The 22,597-nt window shown below is 44.7% G+C and overlaps 3 protein-coding genes across 4 annotated transcripts; 1 reads left to right on the top strand and 2 right to left on the bottom strand.

Annotated features, from left to right (window-relative positions):
- Nucleotides 1-1,236: 1,236 nt before the first annotated feature.
- LOC124660319 (protein ELC-like) lies at nt 1,237-2,904 on the top strand. The gene has a single exon (XM_047198128.1). The coding sequence runs from the start codon at nt 1,295-1,297 to the stop codon at nt 2,507-2,509; it is 1,215 nt and encodes a 404-aa protein (XP_047054084.1). The 5' UTR covers nt 1,237-1,294; the 3' UTR covers nt 2,510-2,904.
- Nucleotides 2,905-4,742: 1,838 nt separating this feature from the next.
- Nucleotides 4,743-10,653, bottom strand: LOC124660318 (protein DETOXIFICATION 45, chloroplastic). 2 transcript variants are annotated; one of them, XM_047198126.1, is made up of 14 exons: nt 10,223-10,653; nt 9,722-9,840; nt 8,977-9,120; nt 8,769-8,890; nt 8,456-8,591; nt 8,010-8,106; nt 7,486-7,586; nt 6,670-6,833; nt 6,360-6,431; nt 6,109-6,225; nt 5,939-6,034; nt 5,732-5,853; nt 5,465-5,522; nt 4,743-5,001 (listed from the first exon to the last, which is right to left on the bottom strand). In XM_047198126.1, exons 1-14 carry the CDS (start codon nt 10,546-10,548, stop codon nt 4,984-4,986), a joined length of 1,692 nt encoding a protein of 563 aa, XP_047054082.1. In that variant the 5' UTR covers nt 10,549-10,653; the 3' UTR covers nt 4,743-4,983. The 2 variants fall into 2 exon arrangements, with proteins under 2 accessions (XP_047054082.1, XP_047054083.1); XM_047198127.1 differs by having other exon boundaries at nt 4,743-4,995.
- Nucleotides 10,654-14,668: 4,015 nt separating this feature from the next.
- On the bottom strand, nt 14,669-19,070 carry LOC124661142 (probable E3 ubiquitin-protein ligase HIP1). Its single transcript, XM_047198998.1, has 7 exons — nt 19,002-19,070; nt 17,101-17,222; nt 16,338-17,015; nt 15,597-16,006; nt 15,403-15,507; nt 15,160-15,312; nt 14,669-15,035 (listed from the first exon to the last, which is right to left on the bottom strand). The coding sequence occupies exons 2-7, from the start codon at nt 17,150-17,152 to the stop codon at nt 14,910-14,912; spliced, it is 1,524 nt and encodes a 507-aa protein (XP_047054954.1). The 5' UTR covers nt 17,153-17,222; nt 19,002-19,070; the 3' UTR covers nt 14,669-14,909.
- Between the last annotated feature and the right edge of the window lie 3,527 nt (nt 19,071-22,597).

Genomic DNA, 22,597 nt, shown 5'->3' with positions numbered 1-22,597 from the left:
AAACCCATAAAATGAGCCGTCTTATATTGCATTTATTTCCATGCCTAAGACAGAGGACATGTATATTAACTGAAAACCTGAATCTAGAATAAATGTAGAGGAACACTATTTCCTACCTCCATCTCGGTTTAACAGGCACACGCGCGGTTTAAGAAACTACTTTGACCATTATTTTGGTTAATAAAATATGAAATATATGTCACAAAAATTATATCATTGTAAAGATTTTTTCACAAAAAATTGTTCATCATGGAACAACAATTAGACAGAGAGCGGTGCAAGAAAACTTTACCAGGCAGACTAAACAGCTCCCATCTCTCTTCATTGTGCCACTTCTTTCGCACGGCCTGAAATCTCTCCATCGGCAAAGGCCGGTGAGTTTGGAAGGATCTTGTTTGCAGGAAACTAATGTTCTCGTTGGGAGAGGAAGAGGGAATTTTTTTATTAGTTTGGGATGTGTTCATGGTGTGGACATTCCCTGCTTTGATTCTTAGATAGATTTTCACTAGGGTCCTAGGAGGACGGAAGCTTACAAACCCACATGTTTTGGGGGATATTACAATCTTGGGAGGGTTCACGAAAAAAGTTGATCAAGAATCCATAATTACCTCGGTTTTGCTAAATCTTATCATAGTCACCTAAAAAAGTGCAACCATATTTTTTAAAAGTTAAGACTAGATAGCCTTTGAACTATAGTTGCAATTTTCTTGACTGAGACTTAGACAGACCGTAGTTATCCACATTGTCACACACTAATTTCTTCTCAATTGGGCAAAATTACGAACTTAGTTTTTGGGATATTACAATCTTTGGAAGATCCACGAAGAAACCATAATTACCCTAGTTTTGCTAAATCTCAGGTACCTTAAGTACCCACGCTGTCACACACTATTTTCTTCTCAATTGAGCGGAATTACCTATACTTGATTTCTACCAAATAATATCTTCCGGTATTGAATGAAAAAAGGGAAATTATAAGAGTAAAGTTTGAATTCTAGAACATACTAGAGTGAATCAGCTGCCAGCAGCTGGATTTTTAAAGTGGCGGTTGATCGCCAAATCTCACGTTGTCATGTCAATATTGGGGTCTAGAAAACTTATTATGACAATGCCTTGGGTCCTTGACCAAAACAATCAAAAAAGCGTGTAGCGGCCGGTTCCTTCCTTCCTTCCTTGGTTGCAAAGGCTACAGGGAAGCAAGCAAGCGGAGTCTTCCTCTTCCCTTCCCTCCCCACCCAATCCCAATCCATCACGAAAGCAAGCGGAAACCCTACGACGTACGACCCGATCTCCGATGGCCCCGTCCCCGCCGCCGCCGGCGGCGAGCGGCGCGCAGTACGCGCACCAGTTCCTCAACACGGCGCTCTCCCAGCGGGGGCCCTCGGCGCTGCCCTACGCCGAGGACGTCAAGTGGCTGATCCGCAACCACCTCGTCGCCCTCGCCGACGCCTTCCCCTCGCTCCGCCCCCGGGCCGCCCTCTTCACCCACAACGACGGCCGCGCCGCGCACCTGCTCCAGGCCGACGGCACCATCCCCATGACCCACGGCGGCCACGTCTACAACCTCCCCGCCGTCATCTGGCTCCCCGAGCCCTACCCGCGCGCCCCGCCGCTCGTCTTCCTCTCCCCGACCCGCGACATGCTCATCAAGCCCAACCACCCGCTCGTCGACCGCTCCGGCCTCGTCGCCGGCGCGCCATACCTCCGCTCCTGGGTCTTCCCGTCCTCCAACCTCCTCGACCTCGCCAGGTCCCTCTCCCACCTGTTCGGCCTCGACCCGCCCCTCTTCACCAGATCCGCTCCTCCCAATCCCAACCCCCCTCCTCCTACCTCCTCCATCACCCCCACTCCCTCTCCCTCTCCCCGCCCGCCCCCTTCCGAAGCTGCCATGTACGCCCCTCGCCCATACAGGTTCCCGGCCTCGCCCCAGCTCGCAGCGCGGCCCCCGCCCACCGAGGACCCCGCCGAGGTCTTCAAGCGCAACGCCATCGCCAAGCTCGTCGACACCGCCTACGCCGACGCCGCCGCCCTGCGCACCACGCGCGAGGCCGAGGTGGAGGCCCTCTTCGCTGTGCAGGCCGAGCTGCGTGGCCGGGGAGTGCACGTAAACGAGGGCGTGCGCAGGATCACGGAGGAGAAGGAGGCGCTCGAGCGCCGCCTCCTCGACGTGATGGGTGCCACCAACGTCATCGAGACCTGGGTCGCCGAGAACCGCAAGGGAGCCGCCGACGACGCCGGAGCGGACTCAGCCATTCAGCCAGTGGACACGCTGTCCAGGCAGATGCTCGAGTGCACCGCCACCGATCTGGCGCTCGAGGACGCCATCTACGCCCTCGACAAGGCCGTCCAGGAAGGGTCCGTGCCCTTCGACGGCTACCTCAGGAGCGTGCGCGCGCTGGCGCGCGAGCAGTTCTTCCAGCGTGTGCTCGGCACCAAGGTCAACCAAGCACAGCAGCAGGCGCAGGTTGCTAGGATGGCCGCACGGGCACCGCCACAGTATGCATCCTAGCGACCGACCACGGGGGATAGGTCAGTATACATGCTGCTTCTCAACCGATTCTATCAGTTGTAACAGTCGCTCGCAGTGTAAAGTTTGTTACCGGTGTCGGTTTGCGCTTAGCAGCATTGTGAGGATGATTACTACATATGAACAGATGGATGGATGTTAGTGTGTATCACAATAAGAAATTGTTTTAGTAGTTGGGTTCATGGTGTTGTATTGTGTTTTTGAACTTGCAGTACATATCTCAGTTTTGTCCTTTACGCTTATCCGGTGTTCTGATTTCCATTCCAAGTCTTTATGAGCTATATGGTTTGATAGGCAAACATTCAGAGCCTGGTTATCTTGCTGTACAATAGTCCAACGATGGAAATTAAGATATCAAAAATACATGGAGTTCACAATGCCTTGGGGATGGTATTTTTTCTTTACAGTGGCACCTTGAACTTACTCTTTAAGACTTGGAACTGGAAAATGTCGACTAGTTGTGAATTATGTCTTGTGCAAATGTTGTAAATGGGGAGAAATAAACTTATTGTCTACATTGTAACTGAAGTTTTGCCAATGCTTTGGTGTCATCTGAGATTTAAGTTTGTATATATGAATTGTTTGATCATTTTGTGCAAAATATATCTGGCCTTGTTAGTTCCACGAATATGATTTTCTGATAAATGATTCTTTAATTCCAGACCACATTCCCTAATTTCCTATTTGGACCGCCATACGAATTGTAAGGCCTTTTCCCTGCTGTTTTCCACTATAAAGGATTTACTTGAAAATGGAGTAGATAGTGACAATGGCGATTTTCTTATTTATAGTGCCCAATTTGCCTATTAGGAACTGCTTATGTATAACCTAGCCAATGTCGGGGTTTGTGCAGGCATACAATGATCTATTTTATGGTCCCTTGATCTCTTGTGTGGATTCTGAGCGACTGTATATATTAACTTAGGATACAGTAATTCTGCAATGTTAGGAGTAGGAAATATTAAGTTCTAATATTGCCAGAATAGCAATATATGAAAATTAGTCAGCCAGAATAGCAATATATGAAATATTGTCAGTGTTCCTGGAACGGAGGGGTGGCCGACACTCCTCATGTGGGTTCTCCTTCACATAATGATGTGTCTTGGGTCAACATTGTGTCTACACTGGAGACAATGCCTTGGGGCTGATATCTGTTTTTTTTAGTGCCACCATGAACTTATTTTTCTCTCAAAACATGAAACTGAAATATGCCTAATAGTTGAGAATTTTGTTTTGTGCAAGTGTTGTGATGGGGCGACATAACCTTATTGTCTACATTGTAACTGAAGTTTTGTGAATGCTTTGGAATCATCTGAGATTCAAGTCTGTATATTATCAGTTACCCGACCATTTTATCGCAAATATATCTAGCCTTTGGTGTAGCTTTAGTTCTGCTAATATGGTTCCTTAATTATCTGACTAGACTGCCACATGAATTCTAAGTCATTTTCTCTACTATTTTCTGCTAAAATGGAATTGCTTGAAAATGTAGTACACAACAACACTGGTGATTTTTTTACCAGGTGACCTATTTCTCATTAGGAACTGGTTATGTTTGACCTAGGCTGTATATATTAGTGTTGGAGTTTTAGCTGGCATACAGTCATCTATTTTAAGGTCCCTTGCAAAAGGAAAATCTTGATAGAATCTGTTTCATCCATCCACGATTTTATACACACGTGTGTCTTGAGTCCTTGTGGTGGGGCATTTTGAATGAAAGGAGAGGGTGATTTATCAGAACAAGGTACTCGCTTCCCATGAGATTGCTGTGTTAATTCGGGAGATCTCTCAAGTTCTGTCCATTGCCAAGGTGGTCCTGACTCCTGACCCACAGGCTGTTGTAATTGATCTAGTGAAGTTATCGCGTTAACTTTTATTTTGCTTAAATATTCTGCTCCTCTATTAATGAATGTGCTGTTTTGTTGCTGTTTTACCATTTAAATGGTCAGATTATGTTGAGATTCAACACAAATGTTTGGTCTATTGTAGAGTTTCAGGAGTGGTGCTGGGTGTAGTACATTTCTGGTAAATCTAATGGTGATTACATAAAGTATGTGTATTTTCTGTCTATTTAGTTGATGTAATGCATCAAATAATCTCAAAACAATAGCATATCCCGAGTGATCTGCCTAATCTTGGTCTAGAGGACATGAGTCAGTATGGATATCTAGGTAGTCAACATCGCAAATAACATGTATCATACAACACAAGGAACTGGAATTGAGGGTACGAGACCCATTTATGATATAATTATATATGGAATCATCAACAGAAGATTGAACACAAATGCAAAATAACAACCATCACTCTCCCAATCGCCAACCTTCTCTTGACTCTTGGTCTTCTTGATTCTTCAATTGTCTTGGTTTTGTTCAGTCTTGAAGAAGCCGCTCCCAGCTCACCTCTAACACCTGCGCTAGCTCTACGCTACACTGGCTGACTTGCTGGATAAGAGATTATGCAAATCGCTGCACCTGGAACTACAATAGTTAAAGACCGCTCCGCATAATAATGATGACGCAAAAGATAATGAATATATCCCACGCATGCACAATATCATGGGTACTATGATTTACAAGATTCATTACCATAATGAAAAATACGCTAGCTCCTTGTTGAGAGGATTAGTTTGAAGTTGCTATACTAATGTCAGTTTTGTTGGCCATGCCTTGTCAATTTTGCATATCCTAGAGGGTTATGAATGCATTGCTGGCTGTTGCCTGTCAGCTAGAGCTTTGAGACATGATACCCAACAGTTCATGGTGAATAGCATCTGCTTAGCTTCTAGCAGTTCGCAGTGAGTCACATAGTCACATTACCTCATCTCTAGTCAATTTAAGACAATATTCCCGCAGGTAAACATAATTTGACGCAGGATACAAAGTACCTCTACATGCAATGTTATAAGAAGACACCAGGTAATAATAGTAAACAGACCTCGGGTTTTGGTTCCTCCTTATGCAAAAATGACCAAGGTCCTGATTTCCACATCAACCTGAAATTTTGCCAATGAATGCACTAAGACGAGAACATGGGAGAGTATCAGAAAACAACGGTGTGCTCCATATTCAAAAGAAAAAACAATACCACATTCTGCCAAGTGGCATGTGACAAGGAATGCATCAGACTATTTTGTTACATGTAGTATCATATTTACATGTATACTTTGCACATAACAGAACAACAAACAATAACCATAATCACCTTACGATGCCTGCAACCATGCGCAGTCCCATAAGTGTTGTCAAACCAGCCCAAACTCCGGCCAGGCCAAAGACCGATGGAGCATATAACAAGACTAACGATGACACTATCCCCACCACAATCTGCCCAATCCAAACAAAATTAAGAAATTTGATGGCCAATAGAAAGAAGAACAATCTACAATCTATCGACGACTGGTTCCCATACCGTAGCCTGAGCAACATAGTCAAAATCTGAGACGCCATAATGCAGACCATCAAAGATGAATGCCAAGGCATTGATTGGTTGACTGGCACACACAAACTAAAACGGAGAGTTTTAGGGTAAGGCTAGATATGGTGTATGTAACGATGAAATGGTGAGGTAAGAAGGTGTACCAGTGCACATGACTTCACAACCATTAGAACCTCGGGGTCATTGGTAAATAGCCTTGCTATATTGCCAAATGAGATATACAGGCCAGCTGCTAAAGCTAATCCGCTGAATGCTCCTGTCTGCAAGGGACAGTAATTGTTGGTTTTACATAAAAAAGAGACATTGATGCATCTCTAAAAAAATTACAAAATCAGTGAAGTGTGTCTGTACATAAACTGAACTTCGCAATACAAAAAAAAAGAGTATGTATCACCTTCAAAGCAAACATTGCTATCTTCTGAACCCTTTTGTAGTCTAATATGGCATAAGAGCTTGCTATCAGAGCCTAAAAAACACAAGCAGAGTTAGACTGGACTTGTGGAGCGGATAGACCTTTAGGTGGAGGGACAATTTCTGTATTAATGCAATTCTGCATTATGGTAATGTACTTAGTATTATGTCTTAGATATTGGTAGCATGTCCTATGAGGCTCTATGTATAATAAACTGTAAAATACATAAAGGAAGGTGCAAAAGGAAGTTGATTTAGAAGCCAGGATGATTTTTACAATAGAAAATACATACCTGTGCAGAAACTGCTAGAGAGTCTGCAAGCAAAGATACAGCAAGCCATACTTGCAAACAGATCTGATGAGCAGCCATAGCTGTTGGGCCTTGTCGAGCAGCCATCGACGTACCAATGGTCATGGTTAATAGAATCGAGAGGGTTCTTCCCAACAGCATGCCCCCTTAGCATTTCAAGAATACAAAGATGATGAAATTAAAGCTGCAGGTGGGAAGAGAGAAATAGAAAGAAAATATAGAAAAATAGCACAAGTTTAGTGCAAGCAAGATGGAATGAGATCTCCAAAGACTATCACAGTAACAAAAGGGACACAAGGATCTTTTGTTGCCTATTGGCCAGCAGACATATAATGTATCATGAGAAGATACAGTGTGAGAGCTTTGTCAATGATAAGTTGGTCTTCCTATCTGAAAAATATACCAAATCAGGCTACATCTTCTTTCTTTTGAACTGTCAGGAATGTATTGTATGCCGTCGTTAGCTACTTGTGTAGGGTGTTTACAATTATTTTCCTGCTCTTGTACATGTCATCATCAGGCCTTGAAATAGACTGTCTTTTGAAGCACTTAAGTGTCCATTCCAATACAAATGTATTAAATATAGAATGTTTGGCAGGACAAACTTCTACAGAAGGAACAAACAAGCCTCCATGTTTTGCCTAAAAATACAGAGTCTCGGAAAGGAATCCAGATTCCAGTAAACTGCAATCTGAATAAACAAAGTCCATACTCTGGGGGCCAAGAAAAGCATATATGAAGAACTTCGATTTAGAGTCTGACTAATGAATGAGTAGGACAGTAGCATCAGAGACTCACCAGATTTTAAATATCCACTGAACTCTAACTGGTCCATCCTTGGAGGAAGCAGGACAGCTTTTTTACTTAGAGACCATATAAGCAATATTGCAATAATGTACCTATGTCATGAACAGAAACAAAGTTAGAACTTGTACCAGAGACAAGCTCACGCTGTAAACTACAAGAAACGTGAGGCTCCCAACAGCCAAATATTATGGGTACTACACTGCATCTCTTGATAGTAAATCTGACATGGGTAATCATATAGCCAATAAACTGCATTTCACAATACCAGCAGATCTGCTAACAACCAGTAAATCCCATAATACCGCTAAGACCCACGCTGCATATGTTTACTGCATTTTGAATGTACCCAAATAAGGGAAAAGGAAAGTTCAATTTTAATAGCAAGTGTTGTTTCCTTTGATTATTCACAAGAAATGGAAAACTTCAGGAAAACATTTGCTGGTGTATGTCTTATTTGCCTTCCAAAATTTTCGCTGTACTCAGATAACACCGACCTAGGTACTCAGAAAACTTACTGGGATGCAACTGTAGAAATTGCGGCTCCTGTTATACCAAGCTGAAAACCATATATAAGTAAAGGAAGAAGGGCTACAGCTGAAAGATTCCCCAAACCTACAGATGTTTTAAAGAATCATTAAGTTTGAGAGAAGGGAGATATTTTACATCAGATAACTTGTATGGAACGCTCCAATTCAAATGAGACTTGCTTACAAACATCATTAATATGCAAATGCATTAATGATTTCATGGGTTTTGACATGGGAAATGCAACATATAACAAAAAAGGCAGTACTAGTATGTAACTGCAAAATATTTGTTAGGCACAGAAAAGAAAAATATCAGAAAATTTGGGGATGCTACACCATTATATACATCAAAAGGTACTCTTCACACAATCACACTCACAACTTGTGAAAAAGCAATGCCAATAAGCAAACGATGAGCATTCCTTGGTAGTTACCTATATAAAGTACAGGAGTCTTGGTATCCTTGAAGCCACGAAAGATACCCTGCACTGCTAACATAATCACATTTGCAGGTGCTCCTAAAGCTCTCAGTGAAAGAAAGAGTCGCGCAGATTCATACATTGGAGAGGCCTGTGTAAGAACTAAACTTAGACTTTTGGCTAACATGCACAAGTGAAAATTCGTTTTTCTGAATCCAGTTAAGGATCCATTGTCCATAATGTGCGTAAAAGAAATAAATGATAAACAGTGCTCCCTAAAATGAAAACGTCAAAGATAACAACAGGCATCATCATAATATGAACATACATGTGACACACCCATTAGTTTAAGAAACAATCCAGATCCTAGGAACAATGCCAATGCTTCAATTATACCAATACCAGCAGCTAAAACCAAAGCCGATGAGACAGATGGCAGCTCCAATTTGCCTGCAACACAGAGAGTCAAGTTCCATTGCCTGAATAAGCATGATATACACATGCTCAATTTTGTATTTATGAGATGATCCTGTTACCTGAACTAGAATGCTTACTAGCATTCTTGGAAATATCCTCTGCCACAAATGAGGTTGCTATGCTCAACAATGGAATGTTAAAAATCTTGGATAGAATGTTGAAAATAGCCACACCGATACCAGCCGATGCTAGCTCCAGGGCACCTTCAGAACAAATGCCAAGATTGAATCAGAAAATAACTAACAGATTGCTTTATGCAGCACAGATGTGTACAAAACACCTTAAGAGGGCAAACCAGATGCTGACAGTGTGTAGTAGCATGCCTAAGGCTCCCCATATGAGGCAATATCAATCCTCATGTTGTGTGATTTCACAAAATAGAACAGCCTCAACATCAACAACATCAAAGCCTTTTTCCCAAGCAAGTTTGGGTAGGAAAAATGGAACAGGCTCATGCTAATAAATGAAGATTTAACCACTCATTCTTAAATTAACATCATAATGTGATGTGCAACTGTAAATTCGATGTTTCACAAGATTTTGCTGTTCAAGTACATGATAACGTATGCTAATCTGGTAGGACATAGACAAGTTCAAGCAACTGAGTACAAAAGAACTTTATGGGGCTCACATTCCACATAATTTTGATATGCAAGAAACATGAGTGATATTGATCACGGAGTCACTCTCCAACAAGAAAAGATACTAATAAATAAGGACAGGGGAGGGGTTATGTTCAGCGATCTTGAGAAATAAAGAGACAACTTGTGAGGAGTACAAGATATGGAAGCACAAAGTAGTTACCTAATTTACCGATGTATGCGGTCTCCATGAGTTGTGCCATCGGGTCGATGGCTTGGCCTAGAACTGCTGGCAGAGCCAGCAGAATGAGCTCGATGCCGACACTCCCAGGATGAAGCCCACTGTCCGATTGTTGCACAAAGGCAGACACATATCATGCAGGAATGCGGAGATTTATTATAATGAATGTCAATAATAATGCTACTAGAAAGGCAGCTGGACAGAAGTCTTGGGTGTCAGAAAAAAGTTCAGTTCCATCTCTCTCTTTTTTTGCGGGGGAAAAAAGTTCAGTTCCTGGCATATATAGTTTGTGCAATCAATCAACAGTATGGTATTTTCAGTTTGGTAACAGATGTACATGAGTGTTGATCCAAGCTGGTAAACATCTGACAGACAGGAAGTGTATGCTGTAATCCCAGTTCAAACAAGATCATAGTGTCCACAGACGTGGTCATGAATGGATAAAATCTAGTATTGAGAAGTACAGGGGAAACGGAATCTTACAATAGAGCGTCATTTGCCTTTGCAGCAAGAGAGGAGGCGGCGTCGTCGTCAGCAGCAGCAGCATCCTGAGGCTGCGATAGCGCGCGGGGAGGACAAGGAATTGCGGCGCGCCGCCTTGCCAAATCGCTGGGAACCTGGACGATGGCGGTTGGTTTGCTTGTTTCTAGGGATAGGGATAAGGATGCCCTCCTCCTGGTAGTAGGGGAAGAAGAAGATAAGGACCAAGAAACGGCGGCGGCGGCGGCGCGTGAAGTGCTCCGAGGCCTAGTGGCAGGCCTTGGGCAGAGCAGCGCGGGCTGGCCGGAGACGAGTGCCTTCATCCCCATACGTCAGAATCTCGGCGGATGCGGAATTTCTCCACCAACTTGAGCTTGGAGCCGGAGAGCGCAGCCACTCCAATGGCGGGGAAGGAAGATGACAAGATGGCAGCAGAGTCCCGAAGGAAGAAGAGGAACGGCAAAGGCACACAGAAAGAGAGAGAGAGGATAAAGATGTGACGAAACAATGGGCGGGCCTGCTGTCTTTCTTCGGTGGGCCGGCCATGTACCACGCTGGGTTTCTCAAACCCAAGGAACTTGTGACGAGTCCCCTCGTTGGCCCACGCCGGCCCAACGTTTTCGCTGAAACAAAAATCCCCGGCATGATCGCGGGGTCCTCCTATTTACCATCGAGGGCATCCGGTATTGACTCGTCGTTTCTAGCGTCCCCTTCGGGTACGGATCGGCACATAGAAAATTGACAAAGAAACACATTTGTTTCTCTAAGACCTGGAAAACCTATGTGGATTGCATTGGTCTTCCACCATTATATCCAGCACATGGGTGATTTGGGTGGGATTCGAATTTTTCAGATCTAGAACGAATCCACTCATTGGCGGATCCTACCTAGATCGATCTCCCGCTGACATATCTAGCTCGACGGCGGTACATGCGGGACTTGTTCCAGCAAATCTAGTGGAATCGCTAGTTTTGCCGATGAAGAGGTGCACTCCACCGACTGGGACGATGGAACAATGGACGATGTTCTCCTTAGCCGCAATCCAGCACTTGTCATCGGGAACGATCGGGTAGTTGTCAGCGTAAAGCATGTGTCCGACAACAACAGTGTCATCGATACCTACAAAAGAGGTTCTCGCCCGGATCTGGCCTCACGGCGTTGTTGGCCACGGTGGGCGCCAATTGCCGTTACGTATTCGACCGTACTCCGCTGATGGGTGCCTCACGGAGGGGAGAAAGAGTGGAGCCATGAGACGAGGAGTGACCGGGACAGGGACACATGAGTTACCCAGTTTCAGAAACCTCACGACGGTGACGATGCCTTACTATTTCGTGTCTGGAATTATCAGGAAACAAGTGCAAGATTACAATGAGTTGTGTTGTCTGTACCTCTAGAGCTCCCAGGATCCGGCTTATAAAGACGCACAGATATAGAGTTACTTGCTAGAGATCCAACTGGATACAACTAAGTCTAACCTACATTACATTATCTTGCCTTACACGTCAGGGATCCGACCTACTGGGTTCCGGGCTGGACTCCTCCATCTTGATTCTCTAGCAACTAGGCCGCTCGGTTGGGTTAGGGTTTACCTGTGGGCCACCCGGGTTTACCTGAATTGAGACCGTTGTGGTATACCTAGTTAGCATATCCACAACAAATGGATTAGTAGAGGTTGTACATCTAGATCTCCTCTTTCAAAGCCCTAAAAAATTGCAATAATCATAGGAGGGAAGGTAAAGGAAGCAATTTCCTTTTATAGGAAAAGCAAAATATTACCATTTGAGCAAAAAAACGATCAGTCAAGATTGGCCAAGCTGGAATCGACTAGCAAAACTGGTAAGGAGCCTGGCACCGCCGGTTTCCCCGCCGCAATGTCCAAACTGGCGTGACAGTTTCCACGCCAGGATATCGCGCGAGCCGTCGAACGGCGCTCTTTATAGCCTTTCGGCATATACTGGAATTTTTTGGCGGTTGTCAGTTTGTTATGGCGGTGAGCCCGGCGGCACTGGTTTCTACGTCAGTTTTTCAAAAAGAATATGAAAACAGTGATAACTTTTACGTCCGGACTCCGATTTTATCAAACTTGAGCTTTTGAAAAGCTACGAATAAGATTTATCTTATAGAGGGTATAAGACTGAAGAAATAGCAAGAGGTAGAATACCAAATAAGAAGAAGTATGAAACTTCGCTAAAAGAACAACCGGTAAAACTTCTAAACTTGAAACCACAAAAGAAGATGCATATCAGTTTCGTTTTTATAAACTTAAGCTTGTTAAAGAGCTAGCAACAAGGTCAAGATCCTCAACAACTTGGAACCTTGGAACCATGTATGAGACAATGACACGTTGTGTGATGATACATAACATGATGATCGAGCAAGAGGGTGATGTGACAGCACTTTCTCTTTCTTCACATGCATTCTACTCAGGCATTCCTTCCTTCACTCTTGCCTCCATGCTCCAGCACTCCGCTCACGCAACGGTTTAGTCACGCATCTGTCATTGCCCCCTCCGGCCGGTCGCTAGCTCATCTCTTCGTCGCTCTGCCTTGGATCGAGCATTGTGACAGCTCTCAGAGCGCCTACAAATCTGCCCTCGAGTCTGTGCCCCATGGCTACACCTGAATCTTCTCTTTCTCCCCACCAGCGCCTCCAGAATCCTGACGCGGCTGAGTATCTGGACCATGAAGCTCTCTCGGAACCACGCCATCCTCTTCGTCGGAGTCGCACTCCTCGCAGCGGCAGCTTGCGCAGCGGCAGAGTCGTGCGACACGACGGAGATCGCCGACCAACTGGACTCGTTCTGTCGGCCGGACGAGGAGGGCTACCGCCGCCATGGCACAGCTTGCTGCGAGGCGGTGCGGTCCGCCGTGGAGACCTCACTGACGGTCGACCCCCTCTGCATTTGCCACCTGGAAGAGGAGCCGGCGTTCATTATGAGTGACCTCACTATACAGGAGCTCCCCGATATCTACGTAGCCTGCGGAGGCCCAAACAGCAGGGCCGTCCAGCTCGTCGCCGACAGATGCTCCGGTAATGGTCAGCCGTGCTTTTAACTGCGACTTGGTTTCTACTTTTCCATTGTGGATCTCTCTGACTCTGACGACATCAACATGCTATGTGTTCTTCTTCTTTTGTATCTCTAGCGCCGCCGCCCCAGCAGCAGCACGGACCCGGCCATGTCGACGCCATCTACGCCGGCCAACCCACACCACAGTGAACGAACAACGAACGCGCAGCATGCAGCTCAACAAATATCTGAAATTGTAGTACCCTGGCTGCTTTCTTCGGCGAGGCTTCGACCATGTAATAAAGTGCTAGTTCGTCTTTAATTAGTTGGTTCTCGCCACGTTTCTCTTTCTTATATAAGCCGAGAAACTCCAAAAAGGCACTGCAATGGCAAAAAAAAAAAAAAAATTGAGATGTGGCAATGTTTTCTTATACTTATCTGAGACGGCCGCGCGTTTTTTATTTTATTTTGGTACTTTGATTGTTTCGAAAGTTCGGCCTAAAGCTTGCCCACGCATGTGCTGGTTCACGACCTCACGGTACGAAATAAAAACATCAGAAATATGGAATGATTCAACAACTATCCTTTGCCTTACTTGATTTACTTGAGATTATTACCCATCGACTGAGTAGTATTGATGTCCAAGAAGATACACATCGCACTTTGATCCTATACTTAGGGGCGTGCTCAGAATCTCCCGGGATCAGAACCTTCGAACCCTCGCATGGAGAGCTCGAGACCTGTCCCCTAGCCAGGACCGGTTGGTTCATAGGTTTCAGGAGGTCTGGGGCAAGAAGACACAAACAGCCCTTGTTTACCCACAAAATACTCAAGACTATTTTGAATAAAACATTGCTTCCTAAGTCATCTCTGGTCATAGTATATATTTATGGGATAGAGAGTAGTAGATGCCAAATGGTTGCTATACCCAGTGAAGTTTTTGTTTCAGGTTTCTGGTGTTCCAGTTTTTCATCGAAAGCTCAAGTTTCCTGTCTTTGTACGATCAGCTGCAGGTACCTGTAAATTATAATGATATCCAAGAAACATTGTAGCCTTGTTTCCAACCACAGTTGTCTATCCAGTCCACATACAGACCGATTGACAGAAGGAGCCCTGATGTCCATCCATTCAATTCGACGTGGGACAGAAAGCAAGCCAGAACCTTTTGGTTTAGTACTCCTTTATTCAGGAAATTAGCACAAGATAGCAGTTGGGACAGGCCTGTGGTGCACCCACGTACATGTACGCAGCCACACACACAACAAGCAAACAGCAGTAAAGTTAACCCGAAAGAAAATATCGAGTTAACAGGCATCATTGCTTAAGCAATCACGCCTGATCTGCCACCAGACATTCACAACTCAGACCAACGGCATCGATACGTTAAACTAACTATCGGCACCTGATGTGCCGTGTCCACCCAACAGCCAGACACCATGATATATAGTTTAAATAATAGCTGGAGAATCTCTAGCAATTGCATGTTGAAAGTTCTACAGCAAGACAGAACACGGCTACTGCAGCAACCCACCAAATGAGCCGTCTTAGCGCACTTATTTCCATGGCTAAGACGCGAAAGAATAGACAGGCAAAGCTGAGCCTGATTCTAGAATAAATGGAGAGGAACGCCAATTATTTTGCTTCCCCTCGTCTATTAAGCTGCGGCTTGCTTCCTCTCACGTTCTAAGCCGCAGCCTGCTTGCACACCGGGCACGCGTTCTTCACCTGCAGCCACTTCTTGATGCAGCCTGAGTGGAAGTCGTGCCCACATTTCAGTACTCCCAGGAGATCATTGTCTATGTATCCCTCCTGCACATGATTCGAAGGCCATACATTAGAACTGGATGGAGGAAATGATTCAACACATGGCTGTAACAAAATTGGTCAACATGGAACTGGCAATCAGACACAGAGCAGTGGAACAAAACTGTACCAGGCAGACTAAACACCTCCCATCCTCCTCATCCTCGTCGTCCTCCGCCTGATCAGAGCTGCAACAGACCACTTCTTTCACACAACCTGATATCTTCTCATCAGCAAGGCCAGTGTTGACATTGCCTATGGTTTCCTCTAAAGCCAGCAGTTCCTACACACAGAAGACGGAAAAAGGTTTAGAAATGATCACCAAGTTTCATGAGCACGTGGATGAAAAATCAAACGGCAGCTGTGCCTGTACCTCATAGCTCATCTCATCAATGTTCAGTCTCAAGTCCCTGTGGGGGTCAGCAACTGCTTGCCTTGATGACTGATAGTAAGCCAACTGGGTTTCCAGCATAAGGCGCTTCACAAAACAGCAACTAGATCAATTAAAGATTCAAACCTACATGGATACAACCTAAATTACCTGAAAACAGGAAGCAAGACATCTACCTGTGCCTCAAGCATCAGAGGATGACCATACAATGAGCTCCTCGCCATTCTGTTCCTTCCACTGTTAGCATGTGCCATGGAAACATGCCTTGCTTGTCTAGAAGATGCAGCGGTGCCAACAGGAGATGGCTGATTGATCCTCATGGATGTAGAAGTTGCAGGTGGATAGCTCGCAATGACTGCATTATGGTGAATTGCTCTTGAGCTGGAGGAAGCTGCAGATGATGGATGAGCGTAGATAGAAACGCCGTCACCATGAACAGCTCTAGGAGCAGGATAGCCACCATTGGCAAACATTGCAGTATCTGAAGAACCATGGACAGGTGGGGCAGCAGCAATACTTGAGCTGCTCTGCATAGCAGGATGGTGCAGCCTTCCTGTCGAGACCCTACCAGTGATCCCAGTGGCCCCTAAACACAGGTATAACATGTACTGTAAGCCTGAACAACAGTATTAAACAGCAAGAAAATAAAACAGAATATGCTATTATATCATATAGAAGATTAGGGACACTAACAATCCACATTTTTCGGTAAAACTGCAGCGCAGGACTAAAAACAGAAGGTAACTACTAAAGTCAAGTCACAAAAATCCAATCCATACAGAATTAATAAGATGGCTTATGTTTGGTTGCAGCATTTATCATATGAACCAAAGATTTTATGCAGGGAAGTGCGTTAGAAAGATAACAATAATACATCTAGCAAATTAAAGTAAGATATTTTTCTACAGGTAACTAACCTGAAGGTAATGTTCTTGTCTGCAGAGAAAAAAGTGCTTGGTTCCTCTCTGCTGATGTACTCCGGAAAGCACTTGCAGCTGAATGGAACAGTGGCAGGTGATTGTTGCTTGATGTGGAAGTTGAACCTGGTCTAGGTTCCACAGAAATATTGGCATGATCATGGCGTGCTCTGACATTCCTCTGAGACCCTTCTTGATTAACCAAGGGTTGGTCATGCCAGTTGCTTGGACCAATGCTTAAAGGCATTTGAGGAAATAAAGGCTCAGTATGTGCAGTAGAATTTGGCTGCACAATATTAGAGAACCGACTACTGGAAGAGCTTCCCACATAATAGTCACCGGCACCCAATCCATCCACAGGGTTTTTTCGCTTCAGCGCAACCCTTCTGCTGTCCACATGGGAACTCATTGGAGGAAACAATTCCTCAGAACCATGTGGGTAACTTGGAGCAGGTTTTGGCTGAGCATCATATGGTACACTGCTACTGGATCTTCCAGGACGATATGGAACAAAGGAAACATGCGAGGTTCCTTGGTTTCCAACTCTATGGCCTGGAAACTGCATAGCATGGCTTGAAGATGTAGTAGCGTCATTTGATCTACTTGCCATACCCCCAAAGCCTGGAGGACCAAGTCTAAGGGGTGCATCGCCTCCCATATGCTCAAAAAGCTTCTGATCTGAGATTGGAACAAAAGAGTGTTGCTATTATTATATCATAATTGAGATGAAAAGCCTGATAGAGCACAGGTGAAGTCCAGCTACCTAAGGGCGTAGGTTCATTGTGCTGCCCATCCCTGGGTTGAATGCGATCCATTTCTGGCACCTGGAGATGGTTCTGATGATGCCTAGCCAAGAAGCAGTCTGGTTTGGTTACTGTCCTTAACCTGGAATCACAAATTGGATGAACGTCAGCTCAGACAACATTGCAAATTTCACTGAAATTATGTGCTAGCATAGATCAACATGGACGATGGATATTACTGAGCTAGCGACTGTTGCAACGCAGGTGTCAAAACATGGAAATAACTTCATCTGCTCCTAAAACTACAAAGGCATATTGATTAGTTAATCTACTCATACATTAACGAAAGTGTCCGTGGCCTTATTTATGTCTAATGGTAAACTCGCTGCATTTATTCGCCGCCAATCAGTCGAGTTGGACCTAGACAGGCAAATTAGACACACTGTGAGGAGACGACACATTGGGTAACCCCGCCCACGAGGTGTTATCCCTTTGGCATCCAGTCCTGCATGAGTGCTCACCGTACCCCAAAATTGGCAAGAAGTGACTGTAGATTCTCAATAGACCAACCGTGAGAGTGATCAATAGGAATCTGCTAGAGTGCAGCTACATAACATATGGGACTATTCACTAGCCTGGAGATGGATTTGCAGATGGAAATTGTAAAAGACGAATGTATACAGCGACTGAATAAGTCTCAGTCTGAAGTTACTACCCAATCGCATCCCCAAATACAGGAAATCAGACAAGATTAGAACTCATTTCACTGCTTTTAACAGGTATGTCCTGGTTCAAGCCAAATCCAAGTATTGACAGGCATTTTCAAATCAAAAAAGAAATGGTCTTTGTGCCATACTAAACAATCAGTACCTGAGGGGACATGGACAATGCTTATCGGTGTAAACAAATATGCAAAATTGAAGAATTACCAGAAAAGGGGGGGAGGGACATTGTCCTCTTAAATGTAGTACATACATCAGCTTGTACAATAACAGGCTGTTGTGTCATCAGTGGTTGTATAATTTTAACTTGGGCCCAAATATGGCAGGTGATAAAACAACAGGGCATCCTTATCATCAGCCAAGAGATGGAGGAGTAAAACATGTTAAATTCTCTAGTATATCTGTTTGAGGGGGGTAACAAAGCAAAGTGACCGGAAATGGTTGCTGACAGCAGGTCGCTATGGATAACGCATCTACAGATAGAACAGCAGCGACTAATGGCAAACGCTTATTGGTGTCAAGGATGTGGCGAAATTAAAGGATTACCACAAAAGGGGGCAACATTGCCCTGTTAAATGGAGTACAATTATTGGCTTCCAATAACAAGCTATTGTCTCAACTGTGGTTGGATAATAACAAGCTGTGGCTGTGTGATTTTAACTTGGGGCCAGATATGGCAGGTTGTAAAAGAAGAGGGCATCCATCCTTATCCTGAGCCAAGAGACGCAGGAGATAAACATGTGAGATTTCTAGTACGGTACGGTATATCTGTTGGAAGTGGTAAGCTACCGGAAATGGATGGGTAGAGCAGGTATGCTACACGCGTAACAGATAACCGGTAGCCTATCTACGGACGGATATGGAACAGCAGCGATTTCCTGAGCAAACCGATCGGGATAGCATCCACCGGCTCCGTCCGTCAGACGGGGAGCAATCTATCGAGCAGGGGCGCGACCGGACTCTGTTGTACTGTCCGGCTAATTTTACTTGCGTGTACTGCTATCTAGGCGGCGGCGGAGCAGGACAAACCCGTAATCCCGCGCCGGCGGGGAGATCGGCGGGCGGCGGGTCAATCCACCAACCGCCCGCCCGCCGCCGGCCTCCCACGAGGGGGAGGGCGTAGAGCTCGAACCAATCGGAACCAAAGCTAGAGGCATACGGCACAGGTAGAAAAGAGGAAATCGAAGCGGCGGCCGTACCTGCTAACGGAAGGCGCGCGGCGGCCGATCCGCGGCGCGATCCGTGCAGATCGGTGGGTTCTCCGGCTGGCTGGCGGCGGCGGCGGCGGGCGGCTGGGTGCGGTCGCCGGTGGTGGTGTGAAGGCGAGAGAAATAAGTCCGCGTGGGTGGGGGGAGAGGTGGGGTGGGAGGAGGGCGGGGCGCCTTTATAGCGGCGGGCGGGGAGCGGTGTGGTGAGCGTTGCGGAGAAGGAGTTGCCTCTTCTCGGCTTGCTGGTGGGGTCCATCTGGCCTGCCTGTCTTGTCACTTTACTACTCCTTGCCAAAAATGAATCAAGGAAAGAAATACGGAGTACTGCGGTCTCGGCTTCGGCTTGCTTTCGAAATTCGAATCGGGTCCGCGCCCGGCCCCGCCTGCCAGCGGCTGACGGACGGACGGCAACGGATACGTATCCTGTACGTGGCCCTCTCAAGGATCCACGCGAGCGACGGCAAGGAAGATACGAGGGATAAATGAGGTAGGCACGCTGTGATGACAGGACGTGAGCTCAGGGCAGTGGGGCCCGCGCGGCAGGGGTTTGACTCCCGCCGCGCGTTTCCTGCCTTTTCTGCCTCTGCCTTTTTCCCTCGTTTCTTTTCCTGCTCGAACCAACACGAGGGAGGCAAAACCTTTGGACCTAGCTTTTGTTTTGTTTTGCTGGCCCCGTCCCGCCCCGTTTCTGCTCTGCTCACCGCGTTGTTACGAAACGGACACCAACACCAACTGGCCTGGTTTTTGGCACGAAACAGCAGCCAGAAATCAGAATAGTCCGGCCGCGGCTGCCATTTTCGTGGCTCTTGCTGCGTTCGTCCCGGGGATATGCTAAACAAATTTGCCGCATCAAGTCCGCATCATCATACCTTGAGGATGCATACAAGTTTTAATATATGCAGCTGCTGCAGCGTACATGTATATCTTGAGTAATAATCAGCCACGGACCGGTTGCTGTCTAGGTCTGTCTCCGAGAAATCTCTGCGGATTTCGTCTTGGATTTAGCACTTTCCTTTATGCTTATAGAAAAGTTTTATTTGGGGTATTAATATGCTTATACGAAATTTCACATGAGTGCGGCCTTCTGGGTCATGGAGACATTTCTTACACAAGTAGGAAACAGTATTTCCAAATTCCAAATATAATACAACACAAAAAAAAGATCAATACGAAGAAAATAATGTAATCTGCCGGCGTTTAAAAAAATTCTCGGCTCGAAATGACCCGTACATTGATTGGCCTTCAAAAATAATGATAAAAATCTTCGAACTAAAGTAGTTGGCCCAAAAATTCTTCAAACGAGCAATCTTTGTCATTTTTAAAAAATAAAACAAAAAATTTAAGGTATTTCGCCTTGTCATTTCATATGCTCGCAGAATACATCATTACCTACACCAAGGATTTTTCTTTCGGATTTTTTTGAACTTTCCAACGTAGTTTTTTTTTTTTTCCAAATCTTGGGGAAAAAATATAGCACCAGGTACCTAGATCTATGAACAGAGTTTTTGGTGGCCCATTGGCTTCTGGGAAGGGAAGAAGCACATAAGAATTTTTTTGGCCTTTGCTACCGGTGTTCGTCCATTGACGGATTCATGGGATACCCAATACGCAGAGGCCAACAAAGATCAGTCTGGCGGCTAGGAGTTTATCACGATTCCTCCATCTAAACTGGATTGGTCCTCAAGTTGGCTGACCAAAGGATAAAGTTGTGGCCCCAAAGTACGACCACGCAACAACGCGTGGACACAGTGTTGCACCCCGCTCTAGTCCCGTTGGAGAGGACAAAGAGTTCATGGATATATCATGGTGGACATGGCCGCGACTATATAAGTCCAACCCGTTCCCAGGGAGTAGGGACACATGAGCCATCTCTTTCATCATCCTTCAATCCTACACACATATCAATCCATCCTATTCATCATTGAAGAAACCCGCAAAGATCAAGAATCCATCTAGTCTACACACACACATCAGAAGCTCTTAGAGCCCATTCCACCACATTTCCCGCAAGATCCACATATTATTCTTCTTTATAAAAGGAGAAGAGAAGCATGCAGCCTTCACAGGCTTGCTGACCACCCCCACATTGTAACACTTTGAGGACTTCACGCGCTCGATTATATAGTCCGACAAGGACGTAGGGATTTTTACCGCGTATCATCCTGGGCATGAACATGTATATGTATTGTGTGCATGAGGTTGTTAGCCCATCAAATCATTATCACAAGCCCAACCTATCATAGAAGTATATGACCGGGAATCAAAACCCCGACATGGCATGTTGGAAACTTCCCCATTTGGGGCCCACTCATATAAGTGTGATACGACGGGGGGTGGGGGCACATATACAAGGGTGGATGTCACTTACGTTTGGGTCCAACGGAAAACCGAACACAACTAGCGATATACGCATCAAAATAGCTTTTTTTGCTGCAATATAGACAACAGAGAGTTATGTCTATAGTTGGAGCTCATTCATTTGTCTTACATTTTATTTAGCTTTTGCAAGAAAAACCTATGTGCATGATATTGGTGTACAGTGGAGTTCAAAACCTAGCCATACACTTGACCATTTCACGGCGAGCGGATTTTTTAAGCACATCGGAACCCTTTGTAAAACCTAATAAAAGGTGCTATCGTTAGGGTTATGAACTTAAGCCTTAGCATTCCACATTTTGTTGTACTCGTTGAACTTAGAAAATGTACATTTTATTCTACAAAAACATTAAATGGTATGATTTTTAAAAATAAAAACCTTACATATATGTTGCTTTGATAAATTTTATAAATGAGTACCAAAACGTGTATTCGCATTGATTGATATGTATTATAACTTCAAATTACTTTTTTTGCAGGAAATAACTTTAAGTTACTTTACTTTACACGTTTTCATGCTCATAAAAATCTTGGTTGGATCATCATCACTTCAAAATATCTCTCATGAAAAAGACATATAAGATATATTTGACATTAATATATCTTGTGGTTTTCTAATATATATATATATTCTTCTCTATGCGTATACCAAAAGGATACACTATCAGTTCTCACTGTCATGTCTTTTCATGTCATTAATCATACTATTAAGTGTAGTCATGGCTATTTTTTTCTATAAAATGATGATATAAAAGTTTTGGGTTTGTCCAGATGTTAGGATATACTTAGTTGAAGATACATCATGTATACTTAAAAAAGGTTCTTCATTTTCCCTGTATCGATCGTGTGTGTCTAAATATGAAATTCCTCTTTGAAACCCCATTACAATAAGAAGATAATATGATGAGTGTTTGTCGATATCTTAGGTGAGAATAAATTAAATATATAATGTTTAGATAAATAAAACAACCCTCTTGGTGTTCACTTCCCTCCCGCGTCGCGTGGTAAAGAGCCCTTCCCGCATTATCCTAGGCATCGAAACATACATCGTTGCGTGTGTCCATCAGTGTGTAGCAGTCATTTAGCGGATTGTATATACCCTCTCTCTCGCGCAGACAAGAGAACATGGACAAACTAAAATTCACCATGATACCTCCTACAACATTGACAACATAATTGGCATTTTCCTTTAAGAAGAAGAGAAATTAATT

The sequence above is a fragment of the Lolium rigidum genome, chromosome 6, assembly GCF_022539505.1.
Source record: "Lolium rigidum isolate FL_2022 chromosome 6, APGP_CSIRO_Lrig_0.1, whole genome shotgun sequence".
In the NCBI taxonomy this organism is placed as follows: Eukaryota; Viridiplantae; Streptophyta; class Magnoliopsida; order Poales; family Poaceae; genus Lolium; species Lolium rigidum.
Note: the sequence above shows the minus strand (reverse complement) of the source record. Positions and strands in the feature narration are given on the sequence as shown.

Bases quoted from the DNA above. Each gene is read 5' to 3' on its own strand.
- LOC124661142 (XM_047198998.1), bottom strand. From the start codon at position 17,152: ATGGATCGCATTCAACCCAGGGATGGGCAGCACAATGAACCTACGCCC. The intron at 16,007-16,337 runs GTTAGTTACCTG...ACCTGTGTTTAG, and splicing joins GACAAGAACATTACCTTCAG to GGGCCACTGGGATCACTGGT. The intron at 15,508-15,596 runs GTAGATGTCTTG...TGTTTTGTGAAG, and splicing joins CTCTGATGCTTGAGGCACAG to CGCCTTATGCTGGAAACCCA.
- LOC124660319 (XM_047198128.1), top strand. From the start codon at position 1,295: ATGGCCCCGTCCCCGCCGCCGCCGGCGGCGAGCGGCGCGCAGTACGCG.
- LOC124660318 (XM_047198126.1), bottom strand. From the start codon at position 10,548: ATGGGGATGAAGGCACTCGTCTCCGGCCAGCCCGCGCTGCTCTGCCCA. The intron at 9,841-10,222 runs GTAAGATTCCGT...ACAATCGGACAG, and splicing joins AAGGCAAATGACGCTCTATT to TGGGCTTCATCCTGGGAGTG. The intron at 7,587-8,009 runs GTAAGTTTTCTG...TTCATGACATAG, and splicing joins ATTTCTACAGTTGCATCCCA to GTACATTATTGCAATATTGC.